This window comes from Mesoplodon bidens (genome assembly GCF_964165515.1).
Source record: "Mesoplodon bidens genome assembly, chromosome: 1".
NCBI classification, from domain to species: Eukaryota; Metazoa; Chordata; class Mammalia; order Artiodactyla; family Ziphiidae; genus Mesoplodon; species Mesoplodon bidens.
This window is the reverse complement of record NC_138176.1, coordinates 200,308,725-200,321,827: the sequence shown is the minus strand read 5'-3', so window position 1 is coordinate 200,321,827 and position 13,103 is coordinate 200,308,725. Positions and strand designations below refer to the sequence as shown.

The 13,103-nt window shown below is 35.3% G+C and overlaps 1 protein-coding gene across 3 annotated transcripts in view; it reads left to right on the top strand.

The window, feature by feature from the left end:
• Nucleotides 1–13,103, top strand: part of FSTL5 (follistatin like 5) — a gene marked incomplete at both ends in the record, with an annotated part of 533,648 nt that overhangs the window by 259,179 nt on the left and 261,366 nt on the right. For all 3 annotated transcript variants that reach the window (XM_081250998.1, XM_081250997.1, XM_081250996.1), the window contains one exon: nt 2,367–2,487. In XM_081250998.1, coding sequence (XP_081107124.1) covers nt 2,367–2,487 — 121 coding nt within the window. The remainder of the gene's footprint in view (nt 1–2,366; nt 2,488–13,103) is intronic.

Sequence of the window (13,103 nt, the reverse complement as noted above, 5' to 3'; positions counted from 1 at the left end):
TTGACCAAAAATGGACTAAATGAGGAAAACGTGTATTTAAAATATGGAAAAATGAGGGAGTGAGTCACCTCTCCCCTGTGCATGGGCATGGCCAAGTGTCAGTGAACAAGGATTTTTATAAAAAGCTCACTAGCCAGGACCATGCACTTTTCTAAAGCACACTCATTAAAACAACATATCCAGCTTGAGTTTTGTAATCATGATCAAATCAAGTTCAAGATCAAATCAAAAGCAAGCTAGTCTTATGCCAAAGCCAGTTTCAAGGAAAAAAGTAGGAGTCTGTTCTCTTGGTCTATACATGATTTAACTTGAGTGAAATATTAGAACAGAAATAAATATGAGACGTACACTACAATGATGAAAGCTTCTCCCCCAACTTTCTGTTCCATCGTTTCACAAACAGGTACTTGACTAAAAGTCACTAAAAATAGTATTAAAATATCTGACCAAATCCTGGTGTCACTGCATCCTAAAAATTACTGCAGTGCTGGCACTGCAGGTCTTTAGGAAGTGTATAATGAGGTAAGATCAAACACACTGCCCCTCCGCTACCTGGGAAAATTCACTTCCCATTATCTAACAAATAACAGATGGAGAGTGGCTGAGAGCTCCGTTGCTTTCTAAACAGAAAAGCAGTACTTGTTTCCCCATCAGGCTTATAGGAGAGATAGCTTCAGACATTAGATAGTTTTGTTAATCCTTAGTGCTAAAGCCTAGGGCTTTAATCCACACTATTGACAATAAGCATTTATATGGAAAGCAGATAAATCATTCACTTTTCCCCCCTTCTAAGGCAGCAAATGCCAGCTTAGCCAATGAAATTTGAATCCAGTAAAAAAGAAGAGAGAACACATAATGTGTAAAAGTCGTATTTAGCAGTGCAAGTGCTATCATTGCATGTCACCACTCAGGTGGCTACAGGAGGGGCTGGAGCTTCTAGTGATCCAACGGCTAAGCTCCATCCTCAGAGCTGTCTCTGCAGCTCATCCAAGCGCAGGCATAACAACTTCTAACTTATGGATGTTCCATAAAAGGTTAAAAATAGCTCTTTAGAAATTCCTATCAGCAATCCGCCATTGCTGTGACAAAGCTTGAATCATCCTGCTCTACCAAAAGAAATAATAAAGCATCATGAATATACAACTATAATGTGCACAAGCTGGTGTGGAAATCTGCAGTGAATTATTATAATGAGAAGCACATTAAATAAAAATCATTATTTTTAACTTTGATTAGGTCTGAATGTATACTGTATATCTTGCACTTGACGATATGTGTGTGTATAAGCATATACGTGTTTTTATAAGTCTGCACAACAACCAGGAGAGATAGAGGTTAGTATCTTTAATTTCTGATTGAGAAAAGGTTGAGTGATTTGCCAGATATTATAGAACTATTAAGTGACCTTGGCATGGTCTGAACCCCCCTAGCTGGCTGACTTCAGAGTCTGTGTTTCGTGATTGCACCAACTTAAAAAAAAAAAAAAACACGGGGAAGCAAAGCTCCAAGCAATATGAACCAATCCCTCTGTGGACAAATATGAAAGACCTTGGACACAGCTATGCAGCTACCCAGAATGAAAAGGAATGTTTGAAAAATCTTGCAGACCTCTTTTACCAGACAGGCTATATCTGTCTGGTAAAAAACAGAGTATAAAAAAGCTACTGCCCCAGTCCATGGAACAGAGCACAGAATAGAAAAGCAGTCTGGTGATTTTCCTCACCCATGCTTGGGTAGGTTTCCATCATCAATCGGTGCATTAATTCTATCTGGCTCCTGGAAACAGTCATTTGTTGAATAGCTCCTTTGTGACCCAGGGAGTTAATTCAGAACACCAAATGCCTTCATTTCCAGCTGGGGAGGAGTTTAGGCAGAAGAGAAAAAAAATACCAACTTCATTTTTTACAAATAATAGGAAGATGAAAGTTGGACCAAATTTCCTCACTCTTTTTGTTGGAAAAGAGCTGTTCTATTTTGACATGGGTCACTGAGACATTGGAGGAAATTTTCATGTGCAGGTATTTCCTTGAGTCAATATAAGTGGAGCAAAGGAAATGACTGAAATACAAAATTGTCCTTTTAGTGTTCAGATTTTCTGGGTCCTACTGGGAGATATTTGTATTAGAAAATTTAGGCTAAATTCTAAGTACGTATCTTAACGTCAAAGCAACTAAGTCAAATTTATAAGTATATCTTTGAAACAGTTGAAAATAAATGTCCAGTAACTGAAAACCCAGGTTTCTCATAGGTTCAGTTCTTTGCCCAGCTACAGATTTAAATTACCTATTAAGTGATTTACATAGAATTAATTATACTGTAGAAATGTTAAGACAGATATAATTGCATGAATTTAATTTTCTTGTCAGGTGATAAAACAGGAAGAACTTGGCAAGGACCTTTCTGATTGTACTTTGTATGATCTACTGAAATATGATGATTTTAACTCAGACAAGCACCTGGCTCTTGAAGAATTTTATAGAACATTCCGTGAGTATAAGATTCATTCTCTAATTCCTCTTTGTACTTTTTCCTGTTTCTTTACCCAATATGGTGTGTATGCTTGATCTCAAAGTACAGACTGTTTCTTAAGAGAAGTGATATAACAGATAATTTAAGTGTGTGGCTGTATTGAAACGAATGTAAAAGCTAAGGGAGTTATAGTTCTAAAATGCAGAGCTGGAAATGTTTGATAACATTTGCTATCAGTTCCTATTGATTCTAGTTTAAGATATTAATTCCACAATGACGCTTCCAAGGTTATTTTAGAGTAGGAACAGCACTTCACTGTCACCATATATCAAAAACTAATTATTTACATAATGGCAATTTTTTTTATTTTATAGAAAAACCAAAGTTGATTAATAGATAACGTTTGCATATACGTTAACAACAATAATTAGCATAAGAACTGAAAATTATATTTATGTTAAGATACTTTGGAATCAATTATATATGTTTAAAATGCTTAAACACTTCTTAAAATTGAGTATACTTTATAGAGCAAAGTTGTAAAGATGATTTGGTTTAAAAAGTTGTATGACAGGGCTTCCCTGGTGGCACAGTGGTTGAGAATACGCCTGCTGATGCAGGGGACAGGGGTTCGTGCCCTGGTCCTGGAAGGTCCCGCATGCCGTGGAGCGGTTGGGGCCGTGAGCCATGGCCGCTGAACCTGCGCGTCCGGAGCCTGTGCTCTGCAACGGGAGAGGCCACAACGGTGAGAGGCCCACATACCATAAAAAAAATTTTTTTTAAAAAGTTGTATGACAGGTTATTCATTAAAAATAATTCAAAGAGGGGCTTCCCTGGTGGTGCAGTGGTTGAGAATCTGCCTGCCGATGCAGGGGACACGGGTTCGAGCCCTGGTCTGGGAAGATCCCGCATGCCACGGAACAACTGGGCCCGTGAGCCACAACTACTGAGCCTGCGCGTCTGGAGCCTGTGCTCCGCAACAAGAGAGGCCGCGACAGTGAGAGGCCCGTGCGCCGCGATGAAGAGTGGCCCCCGCTTGCCGCAACTGGAGAAAGCCCACGCAGAGCAACAAAGACCCAACACAGCCAAAAATAAATAAATAAATTAATTAATTAAAAAAATATTATGTTTATTAAAAAAATAATAATAATTCAAAGAAAAAAGACTAAGAGGCAAAAAACAGAAGGGAAAGTTTTGGAGCTGTGTGTAACAGAAAGAGAAAAAAATACTAAATTAACTGTTTGGTATTTGAAAATCACCAAGTAATCAAAGTTAAATGAGATTTTAGATAGATAGATAGATAGATAGATAGATAGATAGATAGATAGATGATAGATAGATGGATAATCTTATATATATATATATATATATATATATATATATATTTTTTTTTTTTCGGTACGTGGACCTCTCACTGTTGTGGCCTCTCCTGTTGCGGATCACAGCCTCCAGACGCACAGGCTCAGCGGCCATGGCTCATGGGCCCAGCTGCTCCGTGGCATGCGGGATCTTCCCGGACGGGGGCACGAACCCGTGTCCCCTGCATCGGCAGGCATACTCTCAACCACTGCGCCACCCGGGAAGCCCTCAATATTTTTATATGCACTCACATATATAGGACTTTCCAAATATATACATATGTATATATTTCTTTTTTCCAAAAAGGCAGGAAATAAGATATGTACTTGGTGTAAAAAGATACTTTTTGGGTTATGCCTCTGTCATCCATCAGTTGTCTGATATTGGAAAAATTACTTAAATCTCTGAAAATTCATATAAATAAGGATAGTAGTTACCACATGATCATTTTATATTAAAACACTGAATTATATTTTATGTAATATTTGATACTAGCAAAGAAATAAATGTGAAATAGCTGCATGTTACAAAGCTTTAAGGCAAGATGTCAGTATGCTCTTCAGATTTAATTAGACTGCATTTCCACTTTAAATTGCAAGCAGAGTACAAGATGGGATATCTTGGTAAACAGTTAATCCTTTAAAGTGTGTCACAAGGCTAGACAACTTTTCAAAGATAACAAGAAAGCAGCATTATCATTCAATGATTATATGAAGAAACTGAAACACAGAGAAGTTAAGAACCAAGTGGCTGAGTTTATTATCAGACCTATGCCAAACCAGTTAAGAAGTCTATGTGTTTGCCACTAAATTTCACCCTGTAGTAGGCATTGTTTTGTGTGCTTAGGATGACAGGAATATTATGGTTTATGAGGAAAAATTGTTTACATTATATTGTATTATATTATATACTATCATGTAAGATACAAGGGGATGAATGTCATAGGAAGGCCTACATAAAATATAAAGTGAACTAAGAATATAACCTCCAGCACTGGGAATCAAGGAGAGTTTATGAAAGTAGTAGCAATTGAATGGGTCTTCAGGATGAGTGGATTTGGACTTTAGGGGATGAGAGATGGAAGATGGACAAAGAGAAGAGTATCAGGGAGGAAGAAATTTTCCTCTACCCTTCTGGGCCCTTTTGGCTGGTCTAAGAATCAAGTTCACATAAGGCAGATTAGCAGGAGAAAATCAAAATTTAATAACATGTATACATGTTCACCAAAATGGCTGAAACCCTCACCTTAAATACCATTTTCAGCTAAAGACAAAAGAGGATGTTGAGGTAGGGGTTTTGTGCTTCAACGGGGAGGAAAGCAATACACATGGAGATGGAAAAACAAGTGTTTGGTAAATGAATGTTCTCTCAGCCCTGCACAAACAATGGGACACAGAGAGAAATTTTAAGAAGCAGACTTTGCTGAGTTCCTTTATGTCCACACCCCTAGTTCATACTATGGTAACCTGTGGTGATAGCTCCCTTCCTGGAAGAGGTCCTCTGTCCTCTTTCTTTTAGGCAGTTGGGGGAAAGTTGAAGTTACTCTCCAAGTCTTTTGGGCTTTGATTGTTTTCAGCTTGAAATAATATTAATACCAAAGACACATTTTGGGGTGGCAGTTTTGCTCCCCTTACATCGGCATAAATAAAATCTCTACTGCATGATACACCAGAGTATTTAGAGAAACTAGTCCAACCAGAAGATCTCTTCCAGGTCTGAAAGTCTATGGAAATATATCAATTATCATTACTATTTTACTAACTTATTTTATTAAACAAGCAGTCTAATCTACCAACTCCTATCCTCCACTCCCATAATATGAAGATACATGGATATGGCTAAATAGAAGTAGTTGAAATCTATAGCAATAGCAGAAAATATTTTTAATGGTACACAAACTATCAAGCATCAATAAGAATTAAATTGTATGTTTACATAGGATTTTTATTCAAAATATTGTTAATGGTGGAATAGTGGAGCTAGAAACTAATAAATACAATGAAAATAACGTGTGAGTAATATTTTATTTTTATGGTAACACAGCAAAGACTGAATAATGATCCCTGGCAATATCAGTACAAAAGAATCTTCCCTAGAATACTGCTACCTGCACCTATCAAGGGGAAAATGATGCTGTGTTTGGGATACGATTTGATATTGCTAAGGAAGGCAAGGTAGATCAGTATGTTGTAAAGAAAAATATAATTTGCAATTCAGAAATCTGAATCATCAATACAAACTTCAATAGAGACATAGTGAAACATTGTTTTTAAAGGAGCTACAGTGTAGTACAAACTATTGAATTTGGAGAGAAGTAAATCTATATGATTCTGTTAACAACTGGAAGGTAATATGGTAGCAATTTTATTGAAATTATTTATAGTAAATGCAATGAAGTTTAATGAAGATTGTAATGATTCTGCCATTCTGTCAAAATTATGTATAATGCAAAAGGTCTGCATTTTTAATATTTTGAATCATAAAGTGATATTTGATAACGAAAACACTTGGCAATCATATTATGAGGTTTATCTTTTTGAATAATCACAAAACTTTTCCTTAACTATGATGAAATGATGTTAACATAATCATTTAAAAAAGGTAATGTTTTTAAGTAATGCTGGAATTATCTGGGGGTGTTTTAATATTCATTGTGGTCTCACCAAGCAGCTTTCTGCAATATATTTTCAGTGTTTCACCATTATTAAACAGGGTATCAAGCTCTAGAATGACCCTCTGGACAGAGCAAAACTAACTTGTATGGATTGTATCAGCAAGATGTATTTATACTTATATGTGAATAGGAAACATACGTCTATTTCTTTCTCTCCTTCTGTTAAAATACTTCACGACTAAACCCACCTCCGTTTTGTGAAGTTTAGTGACAGGCGTTGTATAACGACATGATGTTAGAAAGTCACTCTATTATAAAATATTAGTATCATGAATAAAAATATATAACAATTGTGAAAAGACAATCTATTTTAAAAGTAAATATGAAGTACCTATGTGTGTAGACTGCTGTGACAGTTAAAGCAACTTGAAAAGGTAAGTTTCCTTTCCTTTAGAATGCATCATCTCAGACAGATAATGATAAAAAGGACAGATATAGTAAGGATAAAAAGTAATCAGTTTTTCCACCCAGAATTCATTCCCCCAGAGAGGAGGAAACTCAGAAAACTAAAAAGTCCCTAAATAAATAGAATCTAGAAGAATAAACTATGGCCAGAGAAGTCAAGGAACTTGTCTTTATCCAGTCTTTATTTACTGGTAGATACAAAGATAAACAGATTTCTTGAGTTCCAGTTTATTATTCTTTCTGCCGCCACACAATGTGGAAGAAAGTAAAGGGTACTTTGCAAACAGGAAAATGTTAATGGTAATGAAAAAAGAACCAGCACATTATCAACTGTTATTACATGATTAGGGTGTTATTTTAGTACTTATAAAGTTTTCCATAAAATAGTATTTTTTTTCATTTTGGATAAGATGAATTATTTTATTATTTTACAGTAAGCATCAGGTAACATTCTTCATTTTTCTCAGGAATTTTTGACATTATTCAAAAATCATTTGATTTTTACTAGGATATTTAAAATAAATCGTTACTGCAAGCATCAAATATCTCAAATCATGCCTTGTTTGATTAATAAACTTGGAAATCTATGCAATGGGATCCAATAAATCTTAAGTGAGATCAGACATAGTTTTGAATATTTAAAAGAAATACTAGGGCTTCCCTGGTGGCACAGTTGTTGAGAGTCCGCCTGCCGATGCAGGGGACATGGGTTCGTGCCCCGGTCTGGGAAGATCCCACATGCTGCGGAGTAGCTGGGCCCATGGGCTATGGCCACTGAGCCTGCGCGTCTGGAGGCTGTGATCCACAACGGGAGAGGCCACAACAGTGAGAGGTCCGCGTACCGCACCAAAAAAAGAAAAAAGAAAAAAAATATCTTCCAACAAACAAAAGCCCACGACCAGAGGGCTTCACTGGCGAATTCTATCAAACATTTAGAGAAGAGCTAACACATATCCTTCTCAAATTCTTCCAAAATATAGCAGAGGGAGGAAAACTCCCAAACTCATTCTATGAGGCCACCATCATTCTGATACGAAAACCAGACAAAGATGTCACAAAGAAAGAAAACTACAGGCCAATATCACTGATGAACATAGATGCAAAAATCCTCAACAAAATACTAGCAAACAGAATCCAGCAGCACATTAAAAGGATCATAAACCATGATCAAGTGGGGTTTATCCCAGGAATGCAAGGATTCTTCAATACACCAAAACCAATCAATGTGATGCACCATATTAACAAACTGAAGGATAAAATCCATATGATAATCTCAAAAGTTGCAGAAAAAGCATTCGACAAAATTTCCCACACATTTATGATAAAAGTTCTCCAGAAAGTAGGTACAGAGGAAGCTTACCTCAACATAATAAAGGTCATTTATGACAAACCCACAGCCAACATCATTCTCAATAGTAAAAAACTGAAACCATTTCCTCTAAGATCAGGAAAAAGACAATGGTGCCCACTATCCCCACTATTTTTCAACATAGTTTTGGAAGTTTTAGCCACAGCAGAGATGGAAAAGAAATAAAAGGAATCCAAATTGGAAAAAAAGATGTAAAGCTGTCACTATTTGCAGATGACATGGTAATATACAGAGATAATCCTAAAGATGCTACCAGAAAACTACAGAGTTAATCAATGAATTTGGTAAAGTAGCAAGATACAATATTAATGTACAGAAAACTCTTGTATTCCTATATACCAACAACAAAAAATCTGAAAGAGTAATTAAGGAAACACTCCCATTTACCATTGCAACAAAAAGAATAAAATACCTAGGAATAACCCTACCTAAGGAGACAAAAGAGCTGTATGCAGAAAACTATAAGACACAGATGAAAGAAATTAAAGATGATGCAAACAGATGGAGAGATATACCAAGTCCTTGGATTGGAAGAATGAACATTGTGAAAATGACTGTACTACACAAAGCACTCTACAGATTCAATGCAATCCCTATCAAACTACCAATGGCATTCTTCACAGAACTAGAACAAAAAATTTCACAATTTTTATGGAAACACAAAAGACTGCAAATAGCCAAAGCAATCTTGAGAAAAATGGAGCTGGAGGACCCAGGCTCCCTGACTTCAGACTACACTACAAAGCTACAGGAATCAAGACAGCATGGGACTGGCACAAACACAGAAATATAGATCAATGGAACAGGATAGGGAGCCCAGAGATAAACCCAGATACATATGGTCACCTTATCTTTGATAAAGAAATCAAGAATATACAATGGAGAAAAGACAGCCTCTTCAATAATTGGTGCTGGGAAAACTGAACAGCTACATGTGAAAAAGAATGAAATTACAACACTCCCTAACACCATACATGAAAATAAACTCAAAATGAATTAAAGACCTAAATATAAGGCCAGACACTATAAAACTCTTACAGGAAAACATAGGCAGAACACTCTATGACATAAATCACAGCAAGATCCTTTTTGACCCACCTCCTAGAGAAATGGAAATAAAAACAAACATAAACAAATGGGACCTAATGAAACTTAAAAGCTTTTGCACAGCAAAGGAAGCCATAAAAAAGATGAAAAGACAGTCCTCAGAATGGGAGAAAATACTTGAAAATGAAGTAACTGACAAAGGAGTAATCTCCAAAATATACAAGCAGTTCATGCAACTCAATATCAAAAAAACAACAACAACCCAATCCAAAAATGGGCAGAAGACCTAAATAGACATTTCTTCAAAGAAGATATACAGATTGCCAACAAACACATGAAAATGGATACTCAACATCACTAATCATTAGAGAAATTCAAATCTAAACCACAATGAGGTATCAACTCACACTGGTCAGAAAGGACATCATCAAATAATCTACAAACAATAAATGCTGGAGATTGTGTGGAGAAAAGGGAACCCTTTTGCACTGTTGGTGGGAATGTAAACTGATACAGCCACTATGCAGAACAGTATGGAGGTTCCTTCAAAAACTAAAAATAGAACTACCATACGACCCAGCAATGCCACTACTGGGCATATACCCTGAGAAAACCATAATTCAAAAAGGGTCATGTACCACAATATTCATTACAGCACTATTTACAATAGCCAGGACACGGAATCAACCTAAGTGTCCATTGACAGATGAATGGATAAAGAAGATGTGGCACATATATACAATGGAATATTACTCAGCATTAAAAAGAAATGAAATTGAGTTTTTTGTAGTGAAGTGGATGGACCTAGAGTCTGTCATATAGTGTGAAGTCAGAAAGAGAAAAACAAATACCCTATGCTAACACATATATATGGAATCTAAAAAAAAAAAAAAAAAAAAAAGAGTTCTGAAGAACTTAGGGGCAGGACAAGAATAAAGTCACAGACGTAGAGAGTGGACTTGAGGACACAGGGAGGGGGAAGTGTGGGCTAGGAAGAAGTGAGAGAGTGGCATGGACATATACACACTATCAAATGTAAAATAGCTAGTGGGAAGCACCCTCATAACTCTGGGGATCAGCTTGGTGCTTTGTGACCACCTAGAGGGGTGAGATAGAGAGGGTGGGAGGGAGAAACAAGAGGGAGGTGATATGGGGATATATATATACATAAAGCTGACTCACTTTGTTATACAACAGAAACTAACACAACAAAGTAAAGCAATTATACTCCAATAAAGACGTTAAAAAATTTTAAAATAAACCTAAAAAGTAAAAAATAAAATTACAACTGTTAAGGCAATATAGATTTGAACTATAATTTTAAAAACAATAAGAGCCCTAAATCATTCCCATTTGAAGATGACTTTGTCCTCACCATTGCTAAGGTTACCTTAGTCTGATGTAGCTGGTACACATTTATGTTTCTCTTTTTACCTATATCCAGTGGCATTCTACACTCTCTGATTCTTACACGTTCTGATCTCTCACTGGTAAATTTTGCTTGTTGACCTGTTTGTAAGTTTTAAAAGCAGATACAATTAGATATTTTAGCTTCTTTTATTTCAGGTGAAACACTTCTATTTATTTCTTGAAGTATTGACTCTTTTGTCATATAGATATTGAGAATAAGGACTTGCTTGACAAAGTGAAAATGAAATAAAAAATAATAAAATGGTAACTCACCAATCTTTTTCATTTTCCACACTTGTCAATCATAATTTACTGTGTCTGACTTAAAATTACTTTCCGCTGATTTCAGCAGCATATTCTGAGATGGAGTTTGCCTGAGGCTGTTTATGGACTTTCAGAATCATTTCTATAATTCACGAATACTTTGGCTTTGTTAACCCCATGTTCTTAATACCATCTTCTCAGAAACTCCTTGAGTTGAGGCTTAAGTTGTCCTTGTGTGGTCTGAAACCCTATCCGGATGGCGTCTTCATAGTGGCTTTACTGTGGAGATCCAGGGGACACTGCTGCCCAGATCCGAGCCATTTGGACATGACTGAGTGGCTGCAGATTGGCACCAAAGCCTTTGCTTCATTTCAAAGTATCTCACATTCCCAAAGTGAGTTTGTACTAATGGGATTTAATTTTTAACTGGCCAAAATTGTTCAACAATTTAAAACAATTGGAATGGAATCTGTCATGTTTTAATTACTAGCTGTTCTCTGAATTCCCTTCTCTAGGTTATTCTGAGAGAATGCATTTTATCTAAATTTTCCAGTTGAAAGTTTCTTTATAGGATTCTGCTCTGTCAAGTGATTCTTTAGAGAGGCATTTATCTAACAAGTGAGTGTTCTTATGAAATATAAAATAAAGTGCTTTTCAAACTTATAATATCAGATAATCATATGCGTTTAAGCATTTAATCTTTTAAAAATATTTATTTAAAGAATTTGAAAGCTAATACTTAGAAAATACATTTTTGCTAAATTTATTTTAATGAATAGTTATTATTGCCTCATTTATTTTTAACCAACTAAAGGTCTACTCTGTCAGTTAAGTGAGTTCTACTGCTATTATGGAGTAATTCTGTGGTTATAACCAGACAAAACATAAAGTTTTAACAGGCCATATCCATGTATATAGACATCGTAAGATTTACATTGAGTATCTTAGTTTGAATCCAGTGTATCTTGTTGAAAAAAGGGAAGAAATATATCAAAACGAGAGAAATGGATTTTTGAATTTTCCTAAAGTTTAAGCCAAATTGCAGTTTAATAAAAGGTCTGCCAAAGACTTTGCTTTTTTGCTTGTATAAGCTACCATTTTCCATAACTTTTTTTAACAATGATTATTTATTTTTCTTGTTGTAGAAGTTAAATAAAACAGAAAGGAATGCAAGAGAAAATTGGAATCAATTTTAATTACATCATTCAGTTACAATCACTTTGATATCTACATATATACATATATGACGATTATTCTTATATATTCAAAATTTTTTTAATTGTTACTTCTTTTAAGTATTAGATATTGGAAACATATCTCAGCATCAACAAATATAGTTTAATATCATGTTTTTAATGACTTGCATTGTGTAAAGATACAATAATTATAAAACTTATAATCATGACATTTTATTACTATCCTCAAACTATTATTCCTCTCCTTAGAGTTTAACACTGGCCCATTTGAAAAATAATACAAGCAAAATATTTTAGCCATCCTAATAGTTTTAAATTTTCTAGCAGTCACATTAAGAACGGAAAAGAAAGAAGTGAAATTGATTTTAATAACACTTTACGCCAACATATCCAAAATATTATTATCACAACCTATAATCAATGTAAACGTTAAGGAAATAATTTGAATTCTTTTTTCCAGCAAGTTTTGAAATCTACTATATATATTATATGTACAACACATCTCAATTGGTACTAGCCACATTCCAAATGTTTAACAGCCACATGTAGTATGGGCTACCATCTTGGAGAGCTAGCATTAAAAACAAGACTATCTAAAATTTTATCCCAGTACTTTAAATAGAGATTACAGAGTGAAGTAAGTCAAAGACAAATATCATATGATATCACTTATATGTCGAATCTAAAAAAAAATGACAAAAATGAACTTACATACAAAGCAGAAATAAACTCACAGACATAGGAAACAAACTTATGGTTACCACGCAGGAGATGGAGGGGAGGGATAAATTAGGAGGTTGGGATTAGCAGATACACAATACTATATATAAAACAGATAAAATAGATAAAACCAGAAAGATCTACTGTATAGCACAGGGAACTCAACTCATTATTTTGTAATAACCTATAA